Here is a 27,481-nt window from a genome sequence, read left to right as displayed (position 1 = left end):
ACAGAATTTTTGGAAAGTTTCTGAGCACATAAATATTTTTCTTGGAAAATGTGAATGAGGGTAAATAGGATACCTGGGACTGATAGAGGTGTTTAATAATGATGAGTACAGGCCAAATTTGGAGTGAAGGAGCACAAAGAGAAATAAAAAGTGTTGGAATGAAGATGAGTGAGCAGCAGAATGAAGGGAATGCAGGAGGATATAAGGCAGAGTAAAGGAATGACTGTTTGGTACAGATTTTAAAACCCCACAAAGCTTGTTGAACAGATTGGTCCTCAATGTACCAGTGTTCAGAGGCGCGCCTTTGGGAGTGGAGTGGATTATGGGTATTCTGATATCATAAAGTGATTCATATTCATATTTATTCTTTCTCTTTCTCTCCCTCCCCACCTCCCTCACATACACATAAATAAATAAAATGTTGAAAAAAAAAACCCCAAGTGCCAGGAACTTAATGCTTTGGATGATTGGCTATTTGGAGAGGTGTTTAGGCCATGAGGGCTCCACCTTCATGAATAAATTAATATGACTAGTGTGCTGGATAGTTTTATGTCAAATTGATACAAGTCCAAGTCATCTGAGAGGAGGAAGCATCAATTAAGAAATTCCCTCCATGACCCACCTGCACCGATTGGGAAGAAGAGGTGAGTCCCTGAGCTCCCAGCTGTACAGCCCAGATCTCTAGCCCCTAGACCCTGGGGGCACACACCATACCCCTCCCCCCACCCATTGCAGCCCCGGAGTCCTGGCAGCAGCCTCCTCCCCTGCCTCCTTGCCAACCATCCCCTGAGGGACCAGCAACCACTGGAGCAACCTGCACCACTTGGGAAGAAGACCCCCAGAGACCGGGCAGCAGCATCCTCCCCTGCCCCCTTGCCACCCATCCCCCGCGGTACTATCGACCACCTGAGCCACATGCCCCACCTGTACCAATTGGAGGAAGAGGGACTCCCAGAGGCACAGGCTCCACCTGCATGGGTTGGGGGAAGGAATGGGTAGACCACAGTGTAAGAATGCATCTGACAACGTAAAGATCAATATGGCACCACCAGAAACTAGTGGTTCTACAACAGAAAGACCTGAACATCCCAATGCAGATGAACCAGAAGAAAACGACCTTAAAAATAACTTTATGAAGATGATAGAGGCCCCTAAAGAGGAAATGAAAAATTCCCTTAAAGAAGTGGAGGAAAAGACCAAAAAAAAGTGGGAAGGAATCAATAAATCCCTTAAAGAAAGCCAAGAGCCCAAGAAAAAAAAAGAAATCAAACAGATAAAGGAAACAATGCAAAACTTGAAAATTAAAATAGAGGGAATTCTGGAAAAGGAAAATCTGAGTAAACAGGAACTACAGAGGCAAGCATAACCAAAAGAATATAAGAGATGGAAGAGAGAATCTCAGGTATTGAGGATACAATACAGGAAGTAGATTCATCAGTCAAAGAAAATGTTAAATCCAACCAATTTTTAACATAAAACATCCAGGAAATCTGGGACACCATGAAAAGACCAAATCTAAGAATAATAGGGATAGAAGGAGAATTCCAGCTCAAGGCAAAGAAAATACATTCAACAATATCATAGAAGAAAACTTTCCCAACCTAAAGAAGAACATGCCTATGAAGGTACAAGAAGCTTACAGAACACCAAATAGACTGGACCAAAAATAAAAGTTTCCTCACTACATAATAATCAAAACACTAAACATACAAAATAAAGAAATATTATTAAGAGCTGCAAAGGAAAAAGGCAGACCTATCAGAATTACACCAAACTTCTCAATGGAAACTCTGAAAGTCAGAAGGTCCTGGGCAGACATTCTGCAGACACTAAGAGACCACGGATGCCAGCCTAGACTACTATATCCAGCAAAGCACTGAATCACCATAAATGTATAAAACAAGATATTCCACAACAAAACCAGATTTAAACAATACATATCCACAAATCCAGCCCTACAGAAAGTACTAGAAGAAAAACTCCAACCCAAAGAAGTTAGCTGCACCCACAAAAACACAGACAATAGATAATTTCACACCAGCAAATCCCAAAGAAGGGAAACACACACACACACACACACACACACACACACACACACACACACACACTACCCCCACCATCACCCAAACCAAAAAATAACAGGAATTAACAAACAATGGTCATTAATACCTCTTAATATCAGTGGACTCAATTCATCTATAAAAAGACACAGGCTAACAGAATGGGTATGAAAATAGGATCCATCTTTCTGCTGCATACAAGAAAGACACCTCAACTTCAAAGACAGACATTACCTTAGAGTAAAGGATTGGGAAAAGATTTTCCAATCAAATGGACCTAAGAAGCAAGATGGTGTAGCTATCCTAATATCTAACAAAATAGACTTCAAACTGAAATTAATCAAAAGATGGAGAAGGACATTTCATATTCATCACAGGAAAATCCATCAAGATGAAGTCTCAATTTTGAACATCTATGCCCCAAACACAAGGGCACCCATATACATAAAAGAAACATTACTAAAGCTTAAATTGCACATCAAACCCTACACACTAATAGTGGGAGACTTCAAAACCCCACTCTCATTACTGGACAGGTCTGCCAAACAGAAACTTAACAGAGAAATAAGGGAACTAACAGAAGCTATGACTCAAATGGACTTAACAGACATCTATAGAACATTTCACTCAAACACAAAATAATGCATTTTCTTCTCAGCACCTCATGGAACCTTCTCCAAAATTGACCACATATTCGGTAACAAAGCAAATCTCAACAGATAAAAAAAAATTGGAATGACCCCCTGTACCTTATTGGATCACCATGGGTTAAAGTTAGAATTCAACAACAACATAAATTGCAGAAAGTCTACAAACTCATGGAAACTGAACAACTATCAACTGAATCATCACTGGGTCAAGAAAGAAATAAAGAAAGAAATTAAAGACTTCCTAGAATTCAATGAAAATGAATCTACAACATATCCAAACTTATGGGACACATTGAAAGCAGTGATAAGAGGGAAATTCATAGCACTAAATTCCCACATAAAGAAAATGGAGAAATCTCACACTAACAACTTAATAACACACCTGAAAGCTCTAGAACAAAAAGAAACAAACTCACCCAGGAGGAGTAGATGACAGGAAATAATTAAATTGAGGGCTGATCAATAAAATAGAAGCAAAGAGAACAAGACAAAGAATCAATGAAACAAAGAGTTGGTTCTTCAAGAAAATAAACAAGATAGACAAATCCTTATCCAAATTAACCAAAAGATAGAGAGTGCCAAAACAATCCTATATAATAAAGGAACTTCTGGAGGCATCACCATCCCTGACTTCAAGTCTACTATAGAGCTATAGTAATAAAAACAGCTTGGTATTGGCATAAAAACAGACACGTGGATCAATGGAATCAAATTGAAGACTCTAACATTAATTTACACACCTAGGAACACCTGATTTTTGACATGCTAAAATTGTACAATGGAAAAAAGAAAGCATCTTCAACAAATGGTGCTGGCATCACTGGATGTCAACATGTAGAAGACTGCAAATAGATCCATATCTATCACCATGCACAAAACTCAAGTACGAGTGAATCAAAGACCTCAACATAAATCCAGTTACTCTGAACCTGATAGAAGAGAAAGTGAAAATGGCCTCTAATGCATTGGCACAGGAGATCACTTCCTAAATATAACACCAGTAGCACAGGCACTGAGAGCAACAATTAATAAATGGGACCTCCTGAAACTGAGAAGCTTCTGTAAGGCAAAGGACATGGTAAAGAAGACAAAATGGCAGCCTACAGAATGTAAAATGATTTTTACCAATCTCACATTTGACAGAGGGCTGATCTCCAAAATATATAAAGAAATCAAGACACTAGACATCAAAGTATCATAAAATCCAATTAAAAATTGGGTGCAGATCTAAATATGTTCAACATTCTTAGCCATCACCAAAATGAAGATCAAAATGACTCTGAGATACCATCTTACATGGATCAGAAAGACTAAGATCAAAAACACTGATGACAGCTTATGTTGGAGAGGATGTGGAGAAAGGGGAACATTCCTTCACTCCTGGTGGGAGTCTAATCTTGTACAGCCACTTTGGAAATCCGTACGGCAGTTTCTCAGAAAATTGGGAATCAATCTACCTCAAGACCCATGAATACCACTCTTGGACATATACCCAAATATGCTCAACCACACCACAAGGACACTTGCTCAACTATGTTCACAGCAGCCCTATTTGCAATAGCCAGAACCTGGAAACAACCTAGATGCCCCTCAACCAAAGATGAATAAAGAAAACATGGTACATCTACACAAAGGAATATTAAGCAGTGGTAAAAAAAAAAAAAACAATGACATAATGGAATCTGGAGGCAGATGGATGGAATTTAAAAAATCATCCAAGTGAGGTGACTCAGACTCAGAAGGACAAACACAGTATGCACTCATTTATAAATGGCTATTAGACACAAAGTGAAGGATAACCAGGCTGCAATCCACAACCCCAGAGAAGCTAGGTAAAGAGTATCCAAGAGAAACATTCATGGATCACCCCAGAAAGGGGAAAAGGTTAAGATCTCCTGGGTAAACTGGGAGAGGGAGGAGATGGGGGTGGGATCAAGATGGCAACATTTGGGGGATGAACAGAGTGGGAGAGCAATGAAATAGATATCTCGACAGAGTGAGCCAGTATGGGGAGAAACCTGGTTCCAGGGAAATCCCCAGGAACCCACAAGAATGTTCCCACCTAAGACTCCTAGCAATGGTGGAGAGGGTGCCTGAACTAGCCTTCCCCATACTCAGATTGGTGACAACCCTAATTGTAATCACAGAACCTACATTCAGTGACTGATGAAAGGAAATGCAGAGACCCACAGCCAAGCACTTGGCCAAGATCCTGGAGTTCATTTTAAGAGAGGGAGGAGGGACTATAAGAGCAAGGGGAGGTCAAGATCATGATGGGAAAAACCACAGAGACAGCTGACCTGAGCTAGTGGGAGCTCAGGGACTCTGGACTGACAGCTGGGGAGCCTGGATGACACTGAACTAGCCCCCTCTGAATGTGGGTGACAGTTGTGTGGCTTGATCTGTTTGTGGGGCCCCTGGCAATGGGACCAGGACCTATCCTGGATACATGGACTGGCTTTTTTGAGTCCATTCCCTATGGTAGGATGCCTTACCCATCCTTGATGTAGTGGGGAGGGGCTTAGTCCTGCCACAACTTGGTATGCCAGCCTGTGTTGACTACCCAAGGGAGGCTTTACCCTCTATGCGGAGTGAATGAGGGTGAGGTGGGGTGAGGGGAGGTGGGGGGAACGGGAGAAGGGTAGGGAGGGGAACAGTGGCTGTTATATGAAATGGAAAAAATTAAATAAAATATATTTACTGAATATAAGGTTTTAATAAATTATTTTTATTAATTAAAAAAATTTGCCTCCATTAGATTGGACTTATAAGCAGTCTATAAGCCTGTAAGGCATTTTCTTAATCAGTGATTGATGGGGGAGGCCCAGCCCATTGTGGGTGGTACCATCTCTGGGATGGTGGTCCTGGATTCTATATGAAAGCAAGCTGAACAGGCTATGGAAGCAAGTCAGTAAGCAGTGCTGTTCCATGGCCTCTGTATCATCTCCTGCCTCCAGGCTCCTGCCCTGTTTGAGTTCCTGCCCTAAGTGCTTTTGATGATGAACTGTTAAATGAAACTGTCATTGAAATAAACCCATTCCTTCCCAACTTGTTTTGGTCATGATGTTTCATCACAGTATTAGTAAACCTAAGACAACTACCAAAAGCAGAAATGGGTTCACCCTCTTGTTCTTTTGCTTTCTACCATGTGAGAATAAGGCAAGAAAGCACTCATCAGATGCCATCACTGTAATTTTGGACTTATTGGCCTCCAAAACTATGCGGAAATGTATTTTTGTTCTTAATGAATTACATAGTCTTGGGTATTCTGCTATAGCAGTATAAACAGATCAGGACTATGAGTAAATAAAGGTAATGAGGGGTAGAGTGAGGGCATGATGGTCATGTTCTGCAGAGCATAAGGAATTAGGGGTGACAGTAAACACAGTGTAGAAGACAGAACTGACTACTCAGCAGAGGGGGTAACAGAGGCACCAAGCATCAGAGTGAGTAGAAAAGGAGGTAGTCATGTAGCAAATTAGAATTAGCAAGCCTAGGACAAGGTAGGACAGTATTAAAGAATGTAGAGAAATGTGGGCCTACTGTGAGGGCAAGTATCCAAGTTCTGTACATCTTTTGTGTATACCCAATCCTTCTCTTCCTGTATCTTTCTGATATTTCTGAGTTTCTCCCTGTCTTCATCTCCCTTCATTTTTGTGTATATGTTAATGTTTTTCTTTCTCTTGTATCTTCCACTCTCTAAGAGAGTTTACATTAGGGAAAGTGGTACAGTCCCCAGCCCTCTAGCTTCTGTGTTCCAGAATCTATAGTTCAGACTGATGCTCACAGAGCCCAGAGTTCCAGAATGTCCCTATTTTTGATGATCACAGGATGAGTCTGAGGCAAGGAATCAGATAGAACGGCTTTTGGGTGTCATGCAGGCCTGGGGCACTGTTGTAGTGACCCTGGCCACCCTGATGGTTGCCACTGTGGATGCCAAGATTTATGAACGCTGTGAGCTGGCAAGAAAGCTGGAGAAGGCTGGCCTCAATGGCTTCAGAGGCTACACTGTGGGAGACTGTAAGATTCCTGTTGCCCCAAGTCTTATCCATACCCCAATTCACCTACCTCACTCAGACCCAGGCCTCTTTTGTAATTTTTCATCTTTTTGGGCCAGGACACAATCTTTTCAGTCACCACCTGATTATGATGACTAGTTTAATTCAACTGTAAAGTCATCATCATCACTGTCTTCACAATCTTTGTCTCTATCATTAACATCATCATTACCATCAATATCATCACAATTATTACCATTCACTACCAGCATCAATGATAGGTCAGCAGAATCAACAATCCACAACCAATCCAAGACAACCAGCTTCACAACTTAAGATGACAATCATATCTGTATTCTCCCTTCTTCTCTTAGCCTTCCTTATTCTTATGTGTATGCCCACCTCCTAACTACCCTTTGTCTGTCCCAGGGCTGTGCATGGCACACTATGAAAGTGGCTTTGATACCTCCTTTGTGGACCGCAATCCAGATGGCAGCAGTGAATATGGCATTTTCCAGCTGAACTCTGCCTGGTGGTGTAACAATGGTGTCACATCTACCCAGAACCTCTGTCACATGAATTGTAATGGTAAGGCATCCCTGGGGACACACAGAAGCCCTGTCTGGTCCCCATGTCATACACAGAAAGCAATGTCTTTTGTTGTTGTTTTTTGTTTGTTTGTTTATTTTTGACATTGGCTCTCTCTCCAGGCTGGCCTTAAACTCAGAGATTCTCCTGCCTCTGCTTCCTGAATGCTAGGATTAAAGGCATGCGCCATCACATCTGGCTGGAATGTCTTTTAAATATTAATCTCTTGCTGAGGCAGAAAAATAATGGGAAAGGAAGAAAGTCTCTAGGTTGATAGAGAAAGCTTCCCGAATCCTTAACCACTCTATACCAAGAAGTTGTTAGGTCAGAAATAGTGCAAATATCCACCACCTCCCCAACCTCACTTAAAATGCGAGCTGAAATTTTCTTGATATTTGGGGAACAGAAAACTTTGCTCCATGTGAAATAGAGGGGAAGAATATCCTGCTTTGGAATGAAGACTATCTAGGTCCTGAGGAAAGAAGCATTAGTATGGAAGTAAGAACAAAACCAAACCACCCTGGGAAAGAAATGAGAGAACTTTCCAGACAAAAATGTGGTATTGTTGAGGAAAAAATATAATAGCAATTGAAATTTCTCTTAAGGTTGACCAAACTGATGGCTGAGGTTATCTACAATAGGCCAAAATGGAGACTATGGTTATCTAAGGCCAGATCAAGTGGAGGTTGAGGCCATCTAAATCTTGTGAACATGACAGAGAAGGTCACAAAAGATTGGCAAGACTGAAGGTTGAGGTTGTCCAGAATCTCAGATGGTCTTAGACAGGGCAAGTGAATAATGAGCTTTTAAATGAGTAGATAAAATGAAGATTAAAGTTGTTCAGTTTGGGACAACACGACCATTAAGGTCATTTAGGATTAGCTAAAATGGAGGACAAAATTATAACTAGTCACATTTGTAGTTAAGACTATCTAGGGAGATAGAGAGATAGCTCCGTGTTTAAGACTACTTGATGCTCTTCCAAAGGACCCAAGTTTAGGTCCCAGCACTAATGGGGATCTGATACCCTCTTCCAGCCCCCATGAGCACCCTGACACTTGTGGCATACACCCACATACATATAAGTAATAAAGATTTTCCAGGGCTAGTCGAAACGGTGGTTGAAATCATTAGGCAAATTGTAAATAAATGTTATCCTGGCCTAGCCAACATGGCAGTTCAGATTATGGAGAACTATGCACTATGATGGGTAAAACTGAATGTAGCCAGCCAGTATGAAGATTAAGATCATTTTTTTTAAAAAAATATTTATTTATTCACATTTTATGTGTATGAATGTTTTATGGGCATGCATATATATGCACTATGTCCATGCCTGGTGCTTGTAGATGGGTCAGAAAAAGGGGTCAGATCCCCTGGAATTGTGAGCTGCCATGTGGGTTCTAGGAATTAAACCTGGGTCTTTTTCAAGAGAAGCAAGTACTCCTAACTGCTGCACTATCTCTTCGGCCTTGACTGAATTCATTTATAACAGTCAGATAGGCGTTTAACTTATCAAGGACCTAACCACATAGGGTCTGAAGTCATCAGGAATGACCAATATAGAAAGAAAGTGATTCCTAATTAGCCACATGGTAGTAGAGGCAAAGCCAGACCAGCCAACATTATAGTTGACATCATTCAACCTGAGACATGATAACAGTTGATGTCATTCAGAGTTGGCCAATGTGGAGTTGGAGGGTGTCCAGGGCCTCATTGTGGTGGTTGGGGTTATTCATAACCAGCCAACATGATAGTCAAAGTCAAAGAGGATCATTCATAATGAGTTAAGATTGTATAACACCAGTCAACATGGCAGGTGAAACAGTTTATGACTACTTAGCAAAGAATGAAAGTAACTTACAATTGGCCAACATCATAGCTAAGGTTATTTAGGCTCTAAGGAATTCAGAAACCTTAGGGCCTTCAAACATTTCATTGCATCCTTAGTGCACCAGATCATCCCATCCTTCTCTCCCTCCACCAGACCTGCTCAACAACCATATCATTGATGACATCGCATGTGCCAAGCACGTTGTATCCTTACATAAGAGTATGAATGCCTGGTAAGTTCATAGGGAAGGTCTGGATCATGGACAGCCACAAATAATGATGTTACTGCTCCATCAACTCGTCCACTTTATTTTCCATTCCTCCTTTTATTTCCCAGGGATTCTTGGAGCCGGCACTGTGCTGGTCATGATTTATCTGAATGGCTCAAGGGGTGTGATGTGCATCTGAAAACTGACTCAAGCAATACTGATTGGTGACTCAGATTTCATAAGTATAGAGATTCCATTTTTTCTTTTGTGGGTTTAATAAAAAATGGCATCTATAACTAATGCAAGATCTACTACCTGTCAGATGTTTTGATTTTCTTCATGTTTTTTAGTGTCTGAAAGTACTCCCATTCAACCCTTTCCTCCATAGCTTTATAGATCTAATCTGGAGATACAAGATCACTTCAGGGTTGGGGAGGATGGTATAGTAATCAAGAGCATAGATTTTCTTTGGTTTAAATATCGTATCTACCACTTACTGGTTGTGCTTCCTTTAAAAAGTTACTGAATTTTTCTCTGTCTGTTTCCAAATCTGAAAAATGAGGATGATAATGAGAGAAATAACTCCTGGGGTTTATTTGGAAGATTTAATGAACTGAAGTTTGGAAAACACATATAGTGCTTGGATAAAAAAAATCTATTAAAGATCTGCATGTGGTAGTACATGCTTGTAATACCAGTACTTAAGTGGCAAAGGCAGGAAGATCACAAGCATAGGGCCAGCATGGCCTACATAGTGAGACTCTATCTCAAGAAAAAGTCAGTTACAGATTTGGATAGAGGGGTTGGGTGTAAGGATATGAAAGATGTCTTACCTTAAAAAGCATCATTTTCAGATGAGGTCACTACAGGGTCTTTATTTAAGACACTTACAGTATCTTCAGGGGATAATAAAATTAAATATAGCTTACACTGTGAGTACTGAGAATTTAAAATATTCACATTTTCCCACATATTTCCACATACTACCATTCTAAGTCCCAACATCCTATTACCTCTTTCATAATCAAAATCCAAAGTTGCAAATGACAGGCTTGGAATTTAGGCAAAGAATTCAATGGATGCACAAAGCAATTTCTTTTTACAGAATGCCTGGGTTTCAGTTTGTGTCTTGAACAAAGCTACTAAGAACTTGCCACTTGCTCTCATTTCCCTGGGCAGTCCCACTGGAATTAGCTATTCTCACGAAGTAGTTGTTCATGTCCTTTGTAGTCCATGGTCATGGGGGGTGGCTACTCAACAATGCAAAGCCTTGCTTTCAGTGTTCATCAAAAATAAGCAGGAATGATCATTAAAAACATGCTAGCTGTCACTGCATGGCAAGGAGAGTTCAAGATCCCTTCCTTAATGTCAATTGGAATTCCCCTATATTTTGCCCCAATCAGTATAGATAACACAATTTCACATCTCCATGGAGGTCCTTAAAGGTTGTCACCATGCTGGCTGTTGACAGAATTCTGAATTCATCAAAAGGCATTCATCAAAAGCAGAAGAAGTAAACTGATGAATCTGTGTAAAAAACAGGTCTTTTAAAGCCTATTAGGCAGCTTATAGTCCTTCTTGGAAGCTTAGATCAGGCTGGGGTGGAAACTTGGCATTATCACCTGTTAAAACTGGAATTTGATACACTAGTGGTATCTTCTTTACATTGTTCTGACTATTATAATACTTTGGAATTTTAAAATATTTTATTCGTTGCCCCTTTAATGGTTATATTTAAATCTTTAACTTAAAATTGTTTGGTAAACCACTTTTTCTAATAAGTTTTTTGTTTCTTTTTTCTATGAGAGTTCGATATTAAATTTGGAAACATATATATTTCTCTTCACTTCTGAGGAAATACACTTATTGAAATTAATTAATTGAATTTCTTTGATACTTATGCCCATATTTATGATCAGGTTTGTCTTCCATCTGACAGCTTTCATACATTCTAATGATTTCAGCATTGAGCAACCTCTTTGATGGAAAATGATCATTCATTCAATAGGTCCATAATGCAAAAGTACAAAGACCAAGTATTTTGCTTTAAGAAAGAGGATCTTTCTATTCCTTTTACCCAGAATGATCTTCTCCCAATATGGATGGTGCTGAATTTTTAGCTCAACTGACATATCCTCAGCAAAGCACCCTATTTACATACAGCACTTCCCCAACACCATTTACAGTTTCATTTTGTTTGATTTTACTATGTCAGATTTTCCATTTTCAATTCATTTTCTCTTATCTCTACATTCTCTAATCCATGATGAACTTTGACATCTGGAAAGTTTCTTTCCAATTCAGAGCAGTTATAGGGTTTCTCTCCTGTGTGATTTCTCTGATGCACAGTGAGTTTGGACTTTTCTCTAAAGGCTCTGCTACACTTATCACATTGATAGGGTTTCTCTCCTGTATGGGTTCTTTGATGAATAATGAGATATGACTTTTGGGAGAAAGATTTCTCACATATATTACACTCATAGGGTTTTTCCCCTGTGTGGACTCTTTGATGAATAATGAGATATGATTTCTGGAAGAATGCTTTATCACATTCATTGCATTCATAGGATTTTTCAAATTTTTCTCTTGTATGAGCTCTCTGATGTAACATGAGGTATGATTTTCGGGAGAAGACTTTTCCACATACTGTACACCCATCTGTTTTTTCCCCTGTATGAATTCTCTGATGAGCACTGAGGCTCAGCTTAAGGGTAAAGGCTCTTCCACATTCTGAACACACATAAGGTTTTTCTCCTGTATGAATTCTTTGATGTCTACGCAGTGTTGATTTTTCTCTGAAAGCTTTGCCACATTCATTGCATTCAAAAGGTTTCTCTCCTGTGTGTGTTCTCTGATGTACACTGAGGTGTGCCTTTTGGTTGAAGGCTCTCCCACATTCTGAACATTCATAGGGTTTCTCTCCTGTGTGAGTTCTCTGATGTATAATGAGTTTTGTCTTTTCTCTGAAGGCTTTGCCACACTCATTGCATACATATGGTTTCTCTCCTGTATGGGTTCTTTGATGTATATTCAGTGTTGATTTCTCTCTGAAGTACTTGCCACAATCAGTACATTCAAAAGGTTTCTCTCCTGTGTGTGTTCTCTGATGTACATTTAGATGTGCCTTTTGGTTGAAGGTTTTCTCACAATCTGTACATTTATAGGGTTTTTCTCCTTTGTGAGTTCTCCGATGTATGATGAGATTTGTTTTTTCTTGGAATGCACTGCCACATTCAGTGCATACATATGGTTTTTCACCTGTATGTGTTCTTTGATGTATATGCAGTGTTGATTCCTCTCTGAAGGATTTACCACACTCACTACACCCAAAGAGTTTGTCTCCTGTGTGCATTGTTTGATGTAGACTGAGCTGTGCTGTGTTGTTGAATGCCTCTCTGCATCCTGCCCATTCATAAGGCTTTTCTCCTATGTGAGTGATCCGATGAACAATAAGGAATGAACTTGGGCTGAGGGTTATTCTACACTCAGGACATTCATAGCTTCTGTCTCCAAGTTGAGTCAAGTCATGTTGAACAAAGTTATAAATATAATCTTTACCATACATATTATGGTCATGGGATTTCATTCCATCATTTATCTCATGTCTGCCAGGAATTAATAATTTCCTACATCTATTACATTCATAACATTCCTGAGCTGCAAAGCTCAAACTACTAGGATTGAGTAAACCTAAATTATCTTTAATACTTTCCCCAAATGAGTTATTCATATAGGGTGTGGGTCCTGAAGTAACTACCCATGTGTTCTGAGGAAGTGGGCTTACAAATTCATCATATTCACAACTTCTTTCAGTCACATTTTTCTCAAAAATGGATACAGACTGCTCCGGGTGTATATTTTGGTTTTCCTGATGCCACTCCAGGTAGTCTTCAGTTTGCCCATCTTCTAAAAAGAAGAAGAATAAACCAGACTCTGTAAAAACACCTAGTCAGAAGCAGGCTTCTGATAGTGTTGTTCTTTAATTTCTTCTATGTCCATGTACTGCTCAGAAAGAGATTCCAAGCATGTATCTCTCTTACACTCAGAGCTTGATGAAACAAAACCCATGGTGCTCCAAAAGATGTTGGACCAGGAAAATAACAATAAATATAAGTGATATAATTGTTAGCTTAAAACTGGAGAAACTAAAAACAGTTCAGAGAGCCACTTGGAAAAAGGATACTGGGAAGACAGTAAACCCACAATTGGGGTCAGGGACACCCAGAATGCAAATATCTTTTAAGAAAGGCTAGAAATGATTGAAATGAATGAAAAAAGAAACAGAATGAATAAGCCAAAATAGGGTCCAGTTTCTTAACAGCTCATTCAAAGGTTACTATGAGAGAAACCTACTAAACAATTTGGAATGAGCAGTAAGAGTATATATAACATTTAAGAAGATACTTTTGAGATTTTAAAAATGTAAAACCTTTACCAGAGCATCTAAGGTCTTGCTCTCACCATCTTCCAATTCTCCCTTCTTACCTGTGCAACTTGAACTTGGGATTTCTCTCTTTATGATGCCAAGGACTCCTTGCTCCAAAGAGGTGATCACATCTGGTTTGGTAATAGGATACCCTGTAGTGGGAAATCATACAAGACTTGGCTACTCTGTGATATTCAGTTAAAAAATTAGTAAGGTGTGTTTTAGTAAAGGTATGTTTCACATAGGCAATTATCATCTTGTTTAAGAGGAAATACAAAATTTAATCTCTAGAACCCAGAGTATTAGAATACTTTAGAGACAGAAAATTACAAAATTGAGGACACCATGAATTACTCAACAAGCCATCCTCACCCAAAGAGACAAGATGGCTATAATTCTCTAGCATCACATCTCTGTATAGGCTCCTCTGAATAGGGTCCAGTTGATTCCACTCTTCCTGGGTGAAGTCCACAGACACATCCTCGAATGACACTGATCCCTGCAATTGCATACTTTTATTCAATTAGTTTGGTAAAAATTAAAGTGATACTATTTCTCTCAAAATGTTAGTAAATATTTGTTTTAATATTCTTTTAAAAATTGACACATTGAAATTGTACATATTTATGGATTATAATGTGTGACAGAGAGGGGGCAGGAAAAGAGAGAGAGAGAGAGAGAGAGAGAGAGAGAGAGAGAGAGAGAGAGAGAGAGAGAGAGATTAGACTAGGCTAATTGAAGTGATAATGTTCTTTATGATAAATAAAATATTCTTCAAGGAGAAGCTATTGCTTTACCATTTTAAAAATCCTTCTTAGGGACTAGGGGTGTAGCTCAGTGGTAGAATACTTGACCAGCATGCACAGGCCCCAAGCTCCATCCTCAGCACTGCAACAGCCTTCTTCAAGATTTGCAATATCTAATCAAAGCAAAGGACTCTTGTACTATGGAAACTATTAAGAAGTAATGAGATAAATATTGATAATCCAGTAGAAAAAAGAAAAATATTTAATAGGTATTTCACAAAAGACAATATCCAAATGGTGAATAAACATACAAAAAGACGCTTAACATCATTAGTCATCAGAGAAACACACACTTAAGCCACACTGAGATACTAATACTAGTATTTTCCAACAGAACAGCTAAAATTAAAACTAACAACCTAAATGTTGGCAGTGATGTGAAGCAACACAAATTTTCATACTTTGCTGGTAGTAGTAAAATGGTACAGACACTTTGGAAAACGGCTTGGTAGAATTGCTAAAACTGAAAATACTTCTAACTTACGAAATTGTAACCTCATTCTTCGGTATATATCTAATGGAAATATGCACACAGGTTCACCAATACATAAACAAAAACATTCCCAGAAATATTGTTTATAATAGCCAAAATGGAAACATCCATCATCAGTGGATTTGAAGAGTAATTGTGAACTACTTACACAATAGAATGGTATATAATAACAGAAATAGAACAAATTTTATTTATGCCTAAAGTAACAAGGATGTAAATATAAAACATGATGGGCTGGAGATATAGCTCAGTGGAAAAGTGCTTACCTAACATTGTGAGGCCCTGGATTCCATTCCCAGCATCACAAAAAAATCATGACAAGTGAAAGCAGTCAGATCCAAAAGAATAATATGTATATTTCTATTTATGTGAAATTCAAGAAGAGAAAAAGTAAATTATGATGATAGAAATTAGAAAGTGGTTATTTTAAATCAAGAGCTAATGATTGGAAATGGCATGGAAGCTTCTGGAAGGCATGTCATTTCCTCCTCTTTTTTGATCCAAGTATTGCTTACATAAGTGTTTTCAATCTGTAGAAGTTCATAAAACTGTATACTTTATATGTTTTTCTACTTATGTTATATTTCAATAAATCTACATAAGATTTTTTTGTCTAAGTTATATTTCCACAAAACGTTTAAAAATAGAAAGACAAGGATTTTAAACTCCCAGTGGAAAAAGAAAACAGTATTTGAAAAAGAATTCACAAAAGTAATATAAAAAGAGGAAAACATAAAGTTGTTCAACCATATTGATAAACACAAACTAAAACATAAGATATTTCCAACTATCACATTGCAAATCTTAAAATTATGACAAAAGGATTCACAAGGGTCTTTTCACTTATTATTAGAGAAGCTGTCAACTTGTATTAATATTTCAAAATGCAGTTTGATGATATCTAAGCAAGTTCACAACACACCCACCTTTTAAAGCAAACACTTTAGAAATGCTCATCTCTGAAAACAAAGATGACAAGAGATCACCACACAGAGGTCCTTCAACATGATGTTCATCAATAATCATGGTGTATGAATACAAGAGGAAAATATAGCTGTTTAAAATATTCCTATGTGAACCAGCTTTGGTGGCATATCCCTATAATCTTAGCACTCAGGAGGCTGAGGCAGGAGAATCCCAAGTTCAAGGCTAGCCCGGGCTACATGTGTGAAACCCTATCTCAAAACTAAAACAAAAAAATTGAAGAAAACAAAATAAAATCTCAACTAGCTAGATGTGCAGTTCAGCGGTAGAGAACTTATTTAGCACGTAGGAGGCCTGGGGTTCCTTCCTCTGCGCTGATGCTAAAAAACACAACAAAAACCTTCTGTGTCCCTGATACTGAAACATCTGTAAAAAACTATCTTATATTTTATCCCAGCTGTGCCAGTGATCACTTGCTTATCCACTCTGTTCCTCACCTGGAAGATGTGAATGATAATTGTATCTATTTCACAGTGTTATTATGAGTATTAAAATTGCCTATGCATATAAAGTATTTTTTAGTATAGAGCTATGCATAGTATAAGCTCACTTGCTGCCACTCCTATTACCATTAGCACCACCATGTGTTTTGTCATCATCATTACTACTACAGATTGAGTAGTCCTTATCTAAAATGCTTGAGACAAAGAAGTAGTTTAGATTTGGGATTTTTTTGAATATTTGTATATCTTCACATAAGATATTTTAGGGATGAGAGCCAAATGTACACATGAAATTCATTTGTTCATATATATACCGTTTAAGGTAACTTTGTAAAATACTTTCAGTATGTTTGCATTTTGTACATGACCCATCATCACATAAGGTCAGTTGTGGAATTTTCCACTTGAGGTATCATGTCCACAAAGCACAAAGCTGCATATTTTGCAGCTTTGGGGAATTTAGATTTTCAGATTAGGGATGCTCACTTTGTACTGCTATGACCAATATTACAATGTAAAGGGAAGACAAAGAGTTGCAAAAGTTTTATTTAATGAGTAAATTTTAACAAGAGGAATGCATATTAACTATTATGTTTCAAAATATATGTACATATAGAAAGAAAGAACAAGGCAGAGAGGGCAGAAGTTAACCAACTTCAAATGATCTGCAATGATTGGTGATATGATATCATGAGATACTTTTTCCTTTTTTATTTTATTTAGTATTATTGTTTTCCTGGGAGTAGAACAAAGGGCTTCTTGACCATGTTAGCACTCTGCCAAATGAACTACATACACGCCCTAGTTTCCTCTTTTACACTTCGAGAGTTTATTTCCTGGATTGAATCCAAGGCCCACTGAATGCTAGACAAACTACCACTTGCTACACCCTTTATCTTTCTGGGTGGGCGTGCGTGCGTGCGTGCGTGCGTGCGTGCGTGCGTGCGTGCGTGCCTGTGTGTTTTGAATTGATCCTTGATTTTTTTGAGAAAGTTGCTATATAGCTTGGGTTGGCTTGGAACTAACTAGGTAACCCAGGCTACCTTCAAATTCTTGATCATCCTGCCCCCACCTCCTGAAGATTGGGATAATAAACATGTGACTATGCTCATTAGAGAAGTTTGAATTCTGGTGCCATTCTTATCTCACTTTTGTATGAAGATGAAACAATACAGACTTGTAAAAGAAGGGAAGAAGGGAAAGAATGTAAAATGGTCAGGATGTCATGAACTCTGAGACTAAAAGTAAAAGGACAATCCTATGGGTTTCTCAGGGTTTTCATCTAGATAATAAAAACTATAAAAAAAACTACTGGAAAATAATTTGAAGGACATATGGCTTATATCATCTTCCTGGACACCAAGACTTTATTCACATGTAGTCCAGAACATGTTTGTGTAGGCTTGGCTTGGCTTTCCTGAACAATCACATCCCTTTTAGTTTTGCTTCAGCAAGAGAGTTTTGGTTGACAGGAAGATAATTTAAGTCACAACAGAGCAATATTAACCCTGTGTTTATCATAAGTTTTCTAACAGGGACTTGAAGGGACCCATCAGAAGACTGATCAATATTAGGAAATCTAAGCATCTATGCAAGTGGCTTACTGTCTTGTAAGGTTAGATAAAACAAGTGAATATGTTTTGTTCCCTTTATGTTGTGCCTTACAGAAAGCTCAGAAAAGTAACTGTACCTTAACATAAATATATAAAATCCTATGATACACACACACAGATACATATTTCATACTTATGCTGGTCTTGTTATATATCCTTAAACTTTGTGTTTATACATATCCACTTTATAGAATAAATAATAATACACTAATTCATATACTCATATATAAGGTTTATTATATATGCATCAAGGCATTGTTCTAAACATACATTAAACCAATTGACATTCACAATCACCATACAAGGTAAGTATTACTATCATTATCATCCTAACCATTCCCATTTTACAGTTAAGGAAACCAGGGCACAGAGAGCTTTGGTAAGCTCCTAAAACTGGTAAAAGCAATTTAGCTGCAGATTCTATAGTCTTTACCACCATACAATATTGCTTCTATATAATAAGGACAGAGGGTAACTGGGAGAAGCAAGTAAGAACTTACCAAGGATTCAGTCATGACTCAGTCATGACTGATTGTTGTGGCGAGAAGGCAAAGGCCTAAAAAGGCAGAACTGTTGAGAAGGAGAAGAAAAGAGAAGAGCTTCAGATGGCAAGGATACCCAGATTGAAAATTCACCAAATCATCAGGCCAGAAGGGTAAGGACATTTGTTTTCCCCCATGGGTCCCCATCATCCAACAATACAGATCTGTGATGGACTTCATAGGCCACTGTATATTTATCACAGATTCCCCAACGTCGACTTAAAACCTCCAATCGTATATCCCACAGAGCCCCACATCACTTACACTACTGACCCTATCACTCACTCTACAGCCTGATCATCACAAACCCCACATATTCCCATCATTCATTCCACAGCCCGCCTCGGTCAAAGCCTCCACAGACCCTCTCACTCATTCAATGTATCTCCATCACACTGCTTGCAGCCCCCTGCCCAGATTCTCAATACTCGTATTTGAGCCCCTCCCCAAGTACTCACCCAGTAAATTCGCATCTTTGCGGAGTCTACACTAGCCTGTCTCACTTGGCCTGCCTGAATACCAGCCCTCCCACTTCCGCTTTGAGTGAACTCCGCTCTCCTTCACTCCCTTCTCCAATCTTAAAATCTGAATTCTTATGCCGGCAAAGTCTCTTTAATGTTTCCCAAATCAGTCATAACTTCCTGTGACGGCCACTTTTTAGTCCTTTACCCCGCCTTGGTTACTGTCAGTCACTAAACTTGCTCATGCGCAGTAGCCAGCCCTTCCTGAAGCCCTCAGCGCTAGCAGTCCTAAATATTTTGATTACCACAAGGATCGAATTTGCAGGCAAGAAAAATGGATGCGCCAATAAGCCATGTTTTCAAGGGAGCAGACATCTTTATAGCCTTTGCCATTCCGTACAGTGGAGAAAAATCTGCCTCTTAATGTTTAGAAGAGATGAGATTTTGTGAGGAATTTGAACACTTGGCAATAAGATTAGACTTTTGTACAAAGGCAGACTAATAACGTGTGGCTTTTAGAGCTGAGGGCTACAGGCCCTGCCTCCGCTTCCCCACCCCCCACCCTCAGCAGGGAGATACCACTGCGGAGATGGGGGAATAGCTGGAACGCCACCACCTTTCCTGGTATTCGGGGTAAAAGGGAATCAGAGCAGAGAACAATGTGTTCCTCTAAAGATAATCACCACTGTGGAGATGTGGAGAAATCATGGAGTTGGTGGGTCTTTGAGGAAATATGACTAGAGAAGTAAGTACTATTAGGCTAGCTGTGAAGAAGACTCAAATTGGTATGATCCCCTGTGGGAAATACCAGGATGTCAATGTGGGCAAGTCCGGGTATTATTCTGTGCTCAGAGAAAGAAATACGGAAAAGAAAGTGACACCGGTAAGCACAGAGGCAGGGAGAGTCAGAGACAGAAAGAAAGGGAGGGACCCTAACGATGTTGTGTCTTAAGGGACTAGGGGAGAATCCACAAAGTCCTGACAGTGAGTCCGTTCCCCCTCACCCCTGCATGACCACATTCCTGGGAACTTGTAGCAGAGATTTGGGAAAGTGCATATGTCAGACTCTGAGACCTGAGTTCCTGTGGAACACCTCTCAGGGTCTGCTAGAGTCCTAGAGGAACCAACAGGAGACTGTTCCAGTTCTGGACTTCAGACACACTATTGTATCATGCAAGGGATAACGAAGGAGGTGATTTTTTTAGTGGTTATTACAACAGGGAAAACTTTTATTAATGAGGAATATATTAAAGACAAGGAAGAAGGGTTAGAGTTTTTATAGAGACACATTAACAAAGCAATCATCCTTGAGTCATGGGAATTGATGGACTTGGGTCTTATTTCAGAATATGGAAAAAGCTCTGGGGAGTGCTATGGATTTGTGTACCCTCCAAAGATTAAGGTGTTGAAACCTTAACCCTCAGTGCAATATTATTCAGAGATGAGGTCTTTAGGGAGTAATTAGAGTTAGATAATGTTATTAGGGTGTCCCCATAAAAGCCACTGAAGAGCTTACTTTTCATTTGCACAAAAATTAAGTCATTTGAGGATACAGTAATAAGCAGCTGTCTTGCAAGCAAGCACGATGATCCTTGCCCCAAACCAAATCAACTGACTTTGATCTTGCCTTTTCCAGCCCCCAGAACTGTGAGAAAGCAAATTCCTGATGTTTAAGCTGGTATTTTGTTAAGGCAGCCAGAGCTGGAAAAGACAGGGACCTGTACAGTTAATCTCTTGTTGGAACACAAAAACAAAGGCATGGAGCTTCATAGTCATCCCTGTTTTCCAGGAGCACAAGACTCAAATTGACACTTTTGACTGAATTTAACCTTACTGTACCCTTATGATTTTCACTCCTCCCCACTCTGCCAGTCTTTCTAATTCACCCCCATTTCAGTTGCACATTTAACTTAAGGTTAACTCTGCTTCATGACCAGTATTCACATTTTCTACCTCATATGAAATCTATGGGCATGGGGGCTGGGGACATAACTCAGTGGCCAAGCACATTCCTACCATGTAAAGAGCCTTGGGTTTGATCCCCGCTCCCCACAAAACCCAAAGAAACATTTAAAGGCATGTGAGCCTTTATTCCCTTGTTTCTCACATAAAGTCACATGAGTTGGTTGTTTTTTGATGATTAGAGACCAAGTCCTATATCCTTATATACTTCCTCTAGCTCTTGTCTTCAACCTTGGCTGGGACTACAGCAGCAGCAACAGCAGAGGTGGTGGTAGTGGCAGTACCACAGTGAAAAGAGCCACAAATGCAGATGGATCAGACAAGACGACCTTGACCTTTTCAGTAAGTGAGAAGGTATACTCAATCTTCACAGTCAGGACTCACTGTGTCCAATGATTATAGAATGGGGCACTGAAACAACAGTCCCATAATGTTCAGACAAACACTGGCAACATTTATGGGTGCCTTCCAGGAAATGAGAATGAAGGGATAGATTGTTGATGTAAAGCACTTTGGAATTATAGATGTCATTGTTGTTGAACACCTGCTGTATAATCAGCCCCCCCCCAAGAAGGGGACGATGTTGAACATGTTCAGTAGGGTGGCTTTGCTGGCTCCCACTTTATCTCCAGTCTTTATAAGCTATACATCACTCAGAATTTCAGTGGTACCCCTGGAGATTTCAGTGATGAGGCCCAAAACCTAGAAATCTCTCTTGGGCTCTAGATCATTGTTCTAGGCTGGAAAAATGACTTCACAGTGGTACTATCTCAGAGTCAGCAGCTAGTGTCTCCTTGGTGAACACAAAGCCCATATCCCCCTGGATATGAAGCAACAGTTTTTCCAGAGTTGGGTTATTTTCCAAATGCCTGTGGATGGCCTTGTGTATCATGGTGTTTTTGCCTATGAGCACCACAGTCATCCCTCCACATCTGCTTGGGGTCCACATCAACTGCTCCCACAATGAAGTATTTAGGATAATCATCCAAAAATCTGATGGCTTTAAAAAAGAAGTTGGATTTCTAGCTGGCCCTGACTTCCCTGAGCACCATGGTAGAGAGCCAGGGATTATTATGCAGGGTTTAAAGATGAAGCCACTCTAATGAGGGTGCCTGGGGGAAATGGCAAACTTTTTTTATTTGAAATAACACATATAATGTAAAATTTACTATGTTATCCATTTTAACATATGCAATTCAGTGCCATTTTATGCATCCAAAATACTGCACAAACATTTTTACTATCTAGTTCCAGACCATCTTCATCACCCAAGACAAAATCCCTCAGCCATTAAACAACCATTTTCCACCCCTCCCTGAACCCAAATCCTAGCTACCACATACTTTTTTGCTGTCGCTATGGATTTGCTTATTGTGAATATTTCATAAAAGTAGAATCACATACTAGCTTTTTGTTTGTTTTTCTGAGATAGGGTTTCTCTGTGTAGCTTTGGTGCCTGTCCTGGATCTCACTCTGTAGACCAGGCTGGCCTCAAACTCACAGAGATCCTCCTGGCTCTGCCTCCCGAGTGCTGGGATTAAAGGTATGTGCCACCACCGCCTGGCTAGCTTTTTGCTTTTAGTTTCTTTCATTGAGCATAGTGTCTTTGCTTTAGTCCATTTCTGTGGTAAAAACAGAGTAACACAGACTGGATAATTTATAAATGATAGACATTTATTTGGTACATGGTTTGGAGGCTGGAAAATCCAAGAGCATGACACCAGGATCTGACCAGGGCCTTTAAGATATATTGTAATGTAGCAAAATGATATCGTGCACATTTTAGAGCAAGAAAGAGAAATCAATAAACTTAATTCTTTTCAATCATGAGATGAACCTACTTTGAGATAACTAACCTAGTCCCTCAGTAATGGCATGATGACTGGGAAAATAATAAATTTCTGGAAATAATCTTGATTTGAACAGGAGACCATCTAAGTAGTCACTCAAATTGAGAAAATAATCCTAGAAGATTGTCTTAGGGTTTCTATTGCTGCAACAAAACACAATGACCAAAAAGCAAGTTGGGAAAGAAAGGGTTTATTTGGCTTACACTTCAGCATTGCTATTTATCACTGAAGGAAGTCAGGACAAGAATCCAAATAGGGCAGGATCCTGGAGCAGGAGTGGATGTAGAGGTCATGAAAGGGAGCTGCTTACTGGCTTGCTTCCTATGGCTTGCTCAGCCTGTTTTCTTATAGAACCCAAGACCACCAGCCCAGGAATGGTACCACCCACCATGGGCTGGGCCCTCTCCCATTGATCACTAATTGAGAAAATGCCTTAGAGCTGGATCTCATGGAAGCATTTTCTCAACTGAGGCTCCTTCCTCTCTGATGACTGTATTTTGTGTCAAGTTGACACACAAAACCAGCCAGTACAGACTTCAAGTAGTGAATCTAAAAATCAAGAATGCCACAGCAACAGTTTGGCATGGTAGTGTTTTATGCTGTTGTTACACTTTTATGTGTCCTCCCTCTGTGTAGCAAAGCAGTAATACCCAACTTGGTAGAATTAACTACCGAGGACCAGAGTGATGTATAAGAGACTTTTCCTGGAAAGATTACCCACCCCCCACACACTCACCCTAGAAAGGAAACCTGCAATATATCAAAATAATGATTGCATCAAAGTCCAATTTGGTCAACCAAGAAGTGTTTATTGGAGTTACTAACGAATAAGGGTGAGGGGTTACAGGATGGGAAATGACTCAAATCCAGCTGTTCTCCCCTAGCAGTTTACTACTTCTACAACTATGAAGAGAGTCTTTCCTAAATCTTGGAAGTTTCAGCATTCCTTGTTGTGTGAAATTGGTTTACCTCCTGAATTTCATGAGCCTCTCATTTCCCTCTTGGAGTGAATGTTTAAATGGGGGGAAAATAGCTATATACCACTCCACCCCTTTCTCAGCTGTTCCATTCTCTCTGATCCCCTCTTCCACAGTGTTCCCTGAGCCTTGGAGGGCATGATCTAGATATCCACTTATAGTTTAGCATTGGCTCACAAAGCCACAGAAGTTTCTAAAAGCTTCTGTGGTATGAATCTCTGTGACACACCTCAAGGAAGTATATTTCCATTGATGAGTTGTGGCTGAGAGTAACAGTAATCTATGAGCACAACGTTTAGAGGACCACTAGAAAACAAATTTTTACATTATGATTCATAACAGTAGCAAAATTATAATTATGAAGTAGCAACAAAAATAATTTTATGGTTGGGGGTTACCACAACATGAGGGACTGTAATAAAGGGTAAGAGCATTAGGAAGGTTGAGACCCACTGCCCTATTGGAATTATTTGCTCAGGTTGTTTTTGCCTTAGCTCCCATCTATATCCTTCTGAACTTCTAGTGATTTATAACAAAGTGACACTAGGATAATGGGACATACAGCATTTTAGATTGCTTTCTAAGGATTGGAGCCTGCCCCAAAGCCTTTTGAGCCTTTCTGTTGCGTATTATATAATACCCTTCTTTATCAAGTTATACAGAGGATGAGAAATTTGGGCAAGGAGAGATATGAAAACCCTCTAATATCCTGGGGCCACAAGCATTTCTACAGCTCTTTTACATTTACAATATGGGTTGTTGTAGGATTTTTCTTGATAACATTGTCAGGTATTATATACATCTGACTATATCATTGTACTCCCAGGAATTTAATAGTTGTGCCTGGCCCTTATACCTTGTGTGAATTGATCTCACATCTTCATTCCCTTAAGAGCACCTATAGATCTTTTGATTAATTTTCCTTTAGAATTATTTTATTAAATCATAAATGTACAACAGCTTCTTAACCCTACACATGCACTTACTTTTTTTTTTTTTAGTTTTCAGAGCTTTATTAGGAGGGAAAAGGAGGGAGGGGAAAGAGGAGAGCCAGGCCTGGAGAGAGAAAGGTGGTGAGGGTGGGGGGGGGGGGAGAAAGCAGAGCAGAGCAGAGCAGAAAGAGCGCACTTACTTTTTTTTTAAAGGAAAAAGATATGTCTTAATACGCCATGATTCTGGCTAATTAGTGTTTCAAAGATTTTGAGAAAAATCTTAAAAACTGTCTCATATGTCACCTGAAACTTAAAAATTTAACATTATCAAAGAAGGAATGCTTCTACACTCTTACAAAGACCACTAGAAAGAAACAACAATTAAAAAGCTAAGAAACTGTCTCAAAGGCATTTTTTACAATTCATCCTCCACAGTAAGGTAATGTTATTAAATAATCCAACCCATTCACAAAATGTGTCTCTGAATCTGTTCTGGTGTTTTCTGAAATATCACTGCATATTTATGCATGACTGAGATAAAAGTTTCTTTAACATTGTTATTTAGATAACCTGAAGGTGTTCTGTTACCTCTGAGTGCTCATCCTCTCCTATTTATACAGTGAAGCCCAGGGTGAGTAGGAAGAAGCTCAGTATTGGCTCCTCCCCCAATAGTCCCCACTTTCTTCACTTCCTCCAGAACCAGAATTTCCTCCACATGTTCCTGATACAACAAAGTTTCCACTCTTCACTGTACCATAGTTAGAAGGTTGCTGGTTATAATTTCCAAAATCATTGTAATTTCTACTTCCGTAATTTCCTCCTTCATAGTTGTCATAACCACCTCCATAGTCCCCACCCTGGTTGCCAGATACAGGTCCTCCACCACAATATCCTCCTTTTCTTCCTCCATAACCAGGGCAACCTCCAAAGTGGTCACCTCCAGGTCCTCCTCCATACGCATTACAGCCATCACCAAATCCATGTCCACTTCCATGTCTATCAGATTTGCCTCCTAGAGTTGCTTCCTGTTCCTGGTCCAAAATTGCCACTGCCACTTTGAGAATCCCCCAAGCCAACCTTTCCTTCTTTTCTACTCCTAGAACTTTGTGTTGGTCCTGATACAGTCTCTCAACTCACCAGCCTACCTCATAAAACAGCACTGATAATAGCTCACCACCTCATCCCTTGTATTCTCCTAGTCAATCAGAGACAGCCACCCCAACCCTCTTGGGATGGAGGATAACTCCTTTCTTCATTTTCTTGAGCCAGAACCCTTAAAATGGCCATGTACCAGTAGGCTGTCACTGTCTTTGCCCCATCTAGAGGCAGCCACCCACCCCACCCCTGCTTGTCCCCTCCCAGTTAAATTAAATCTCCTTTGTGCTGAGAATTTGGTGTCTGGGTGTATTCTGTGCCCTAGACCCCTTCACTCTGGTCTTCTTGCATTTCTTGTCTTGACAATGCCTTTCTAATTTCTGCATTGTGACCATTGATGGTGTGATATTTTTGCAATACAATTTTATCCACATGGTCACGGTCATCAATAGTAACAAAGCCAAAGCCTCTTTTCTTTCTAGACTGCAGATCAGTAATTATTTTAATAATTATCAATTTTCTATATTGTTCGAAGTAATCTCCAAGGTGGTGTTCTTCACCATCATCTTTAATTCCACCAACAAACAGCTTCTTCACAGTCACATGGGCTCCCCCCTCCTTGATTCCTCTCTTGCTACAGCACATTTTGGCTTAACTACCCTCCCATCAATGGAATGAGGCCCTGCAGCCTTGCCAGCCTCAACCTTGGCCATGGATGAGAAAGATATAAAACCAATTCCTCTTGATCTTTTGCTTGCAGGATCCTTTATAATCACACTGTGAAATTTCCCTATTGCTCACAGTAGTTTCTCAAACTTTCTTCTGTGGTTTCAAAGCTTAAGCCACTAATTGTTTATGGAACTTTTCCTTTTCTCTCTCCATTGTGGATTCAGTCATTCCAGCCCAGTTTTCTGTAGCTGAGTGAGATGAGAAAGATCTCCACAGATGTACACAAGCATGAGACATGTCCTGATGCTTTGGTGAGAGCAGCTGGTGCTTGAGAAACTGCGCTGCTGGGAACACCTGTACACAGGACTGGGTGCCGATGCTACACTTAGATAATTTTCTAAACCTGTGAAATACTCAAAGATTAGCATTATGCCATCTATATAATGAAACATATTTACAGAGGTCAAACATGACAACAAAACAAGGTCCTGGGCCACCATCCCATAACAGTGGGAATATGAAGGTAACCTTGGAAGAAAGTAGCTGCAAAATTGGTCTTTGGATTCAGTAGCTAAGGAAATAATAAATAATGCACTAGCAAGGTCCAATACAGCATGTAAAAAAACATTAACTGCTTCAGTCATTCAGTCAAAAGAGTGATGTTGGACTCGAGGCATAGATGGGGGGGGGTGTGGTACCTTATATAACTTCCTATAACCAACAATCATTCTACAGGGACCAGCTTGCTTCTTCACAGGCCTTATTGGGATATTGATAGGGCTCTGGGCTGCATAAATAATCACCTTTTCTGTAATTTCATCATAGCCTCCAGGCAGTTTTTCCTGTTTCATACTGTCATAGTTAGGGTTTCTATTGCTGTGAAGAGACAC

General features: G+C 39.6%; 3 protein-coding genes and 2 pseudogenes across 19 annotated transcripts in view; 1 reads left to right on the top strand and 4 right to left on the bottom strand.

The window, feature by feature from the left end:
• LOC128107397 (zinc finger protein 182) overlaps window positions 1–10,466 on the bottom strand; it is a 75,693-nt gene extending 65,227 nt beyond the window's left edge. Inside the window, exon 1 of one of the 3 annotated variants that reach the window (XM_052736516.1) lies at window positions 10,352–10,466. Coding sequence is in view for 1 of the 3 variants with exons in the window: in XM_052738045.1 (XP_052594005.1) it covers window positions 10,352–10,360 (9 nt within the window). In the remaining 2 variants the exon portion in view is untranslated. Of the gene's footprint in view, window positions 1–9,835; window positions 10,076–10,351 lie in introns of those variants that run through there. The other 2 variants (XM_052738045.1, XM_052734341.1) reach the window with 2 other exon arrangements.
• On the top strand, window positions 876–9,829 carry Spaca5 (sperm acrosome associated 5). The gene is made up of 4 exons (XM_052753184.1): window positions 876–6,730; window positions 7,138–7,296; window positions 9,284–9,362; window positions 9,467–9,829. The coding sequence occupies exons 1-4, from the start codon at window positions 6,586–6,588 to the stop codon at window positions 9,564–9,566; spliced, it is 483 nt and encodes a 160-aa protein (XP_052609144.1). The 5' UTR covers window positions 876–6,585; the 3' UTR covers window positions 9,567–9,829.
• LOC128112521 (zinc finger protein 182-like) lies at window positions 10,194–19,618 on the bottom strand. Of its 15 annotated transcripts, XM_052747630.1 has the most exons (7): window positions 19,104–19,615; window positions 18,604–18,673; window positions 15,990–16,022; window positions 15,330–15,345; window positions 14,137–14,683; window positions 13,824–13,916; window positions 10,194–13,244 (listed from the first exon to the last, which is right to left on the bottom strand). In XM_052747630.1, exons 5-7 carry the CDS (start codon window positions 14,273–14,275, stop codon window positions 11,545–11,547), a joined length of 1,932 nt encoding a protein of 643 aa, XP_052603590.1. In that variant the 5' UTR covers window positions 14,276–14,683; window positions 15,330–15,345; window positions 15,990–16,022; window positions 18,604–18,673; window positions 19,104–19,615; the 3' UTR covers window positions 10,194–11,544. The 15 variants fall into 15 exon arrangements, with proteins under 15 accessions (XP_052603590.1, XP_052601442.1, XP_052599920.1 ...); XM_052745482.1 differs by having other exon boundaries at window positions 15,330–15,423; window positions 15,990–18,673; XM_052743960.1 differs by having other exon boundaries at window positions 14,137–15,423.
• A 1,628-nt stretch (window positions 19,619–21,246) lies between these two features.
• On the bottom strand, window positions 21,247–22,120 carry LOC128113532 (60S acidic ribosomal protein P0-like; annotated as a pseudogene).
• Window positions 22,121–25,024: 2,904 nt separating this feature from the next.
• Window positions 25,025–26,888, bottom strand: LOC128105296 (heterogeneous nuclear ribonucleoproteins A2/B1-like; annotated as a pseudogene).
• Between the last annotated feature and the right edge of the window lie 593 nt (window positions 26,889–27,481).

This window comes from Peromyscus californicus, unplaced genomic scaffold, assembly GCF_007827085.1.
Source record: "Peromyscus californicus insignis strain IS unplaced genomic scaffold, ASM782708v3 Scaffold_10__1_contigs__length_136768540, whole genome shotgun sequence".
NCBI classification, from domain to species: domain Eukaryota; kingdom Metazoa; phylum Chordata; class Mammalia; order Rodentia; family Cricetidae; genus Peromyscus; species Peromyscus californicus.
The sequence above is the reverse complement of the archived record's forward strand: the minus strand, read 5'-3'. Positions and strand labels throughout refer to the sequence as shown.

Bases quoted from the DNA above. Each gene is read 5' to 3' on its own strand.
- Spaca5 (XM_052753184.1), top strand. From the start codon at position 6,586: ATGCAGGCCTGGGGCACTGTTGTAGTGACCCTGGCCACCCTGATGGTT. The intron at 7,297-9,283 runs GTAAGGCATCCC...TCCCTCCACCAG, and splicing joins CTGTCACATGAATTGTAATG to ACCTGCTCAACAACCATATC. The intron at 9,363-9,466 runs GTAAGTTCATAG...TTTATTTCCCAG, and splicing joins CATAAGAGTATGAATGCCTG to GGATTCTTGGAGCCGGCACT.
- LOC128112521 (XM_052741912.1), bottom strand. The intron at 13,917-14,136 runs GTGAGGATGGCT...TTCCCACTACAG, and splicing joins TAGCCATCTTGTCTCTTTGG to GGTATCCTATTACCAAACCA. The intron at 13,245-13,823 runs GTAAGAAGGGAG...TCTTCTTTTTAG, and splicing joins CCCAAGTTCAAGTTGCACAG to AAGATGGGCAAACTGAAGAC.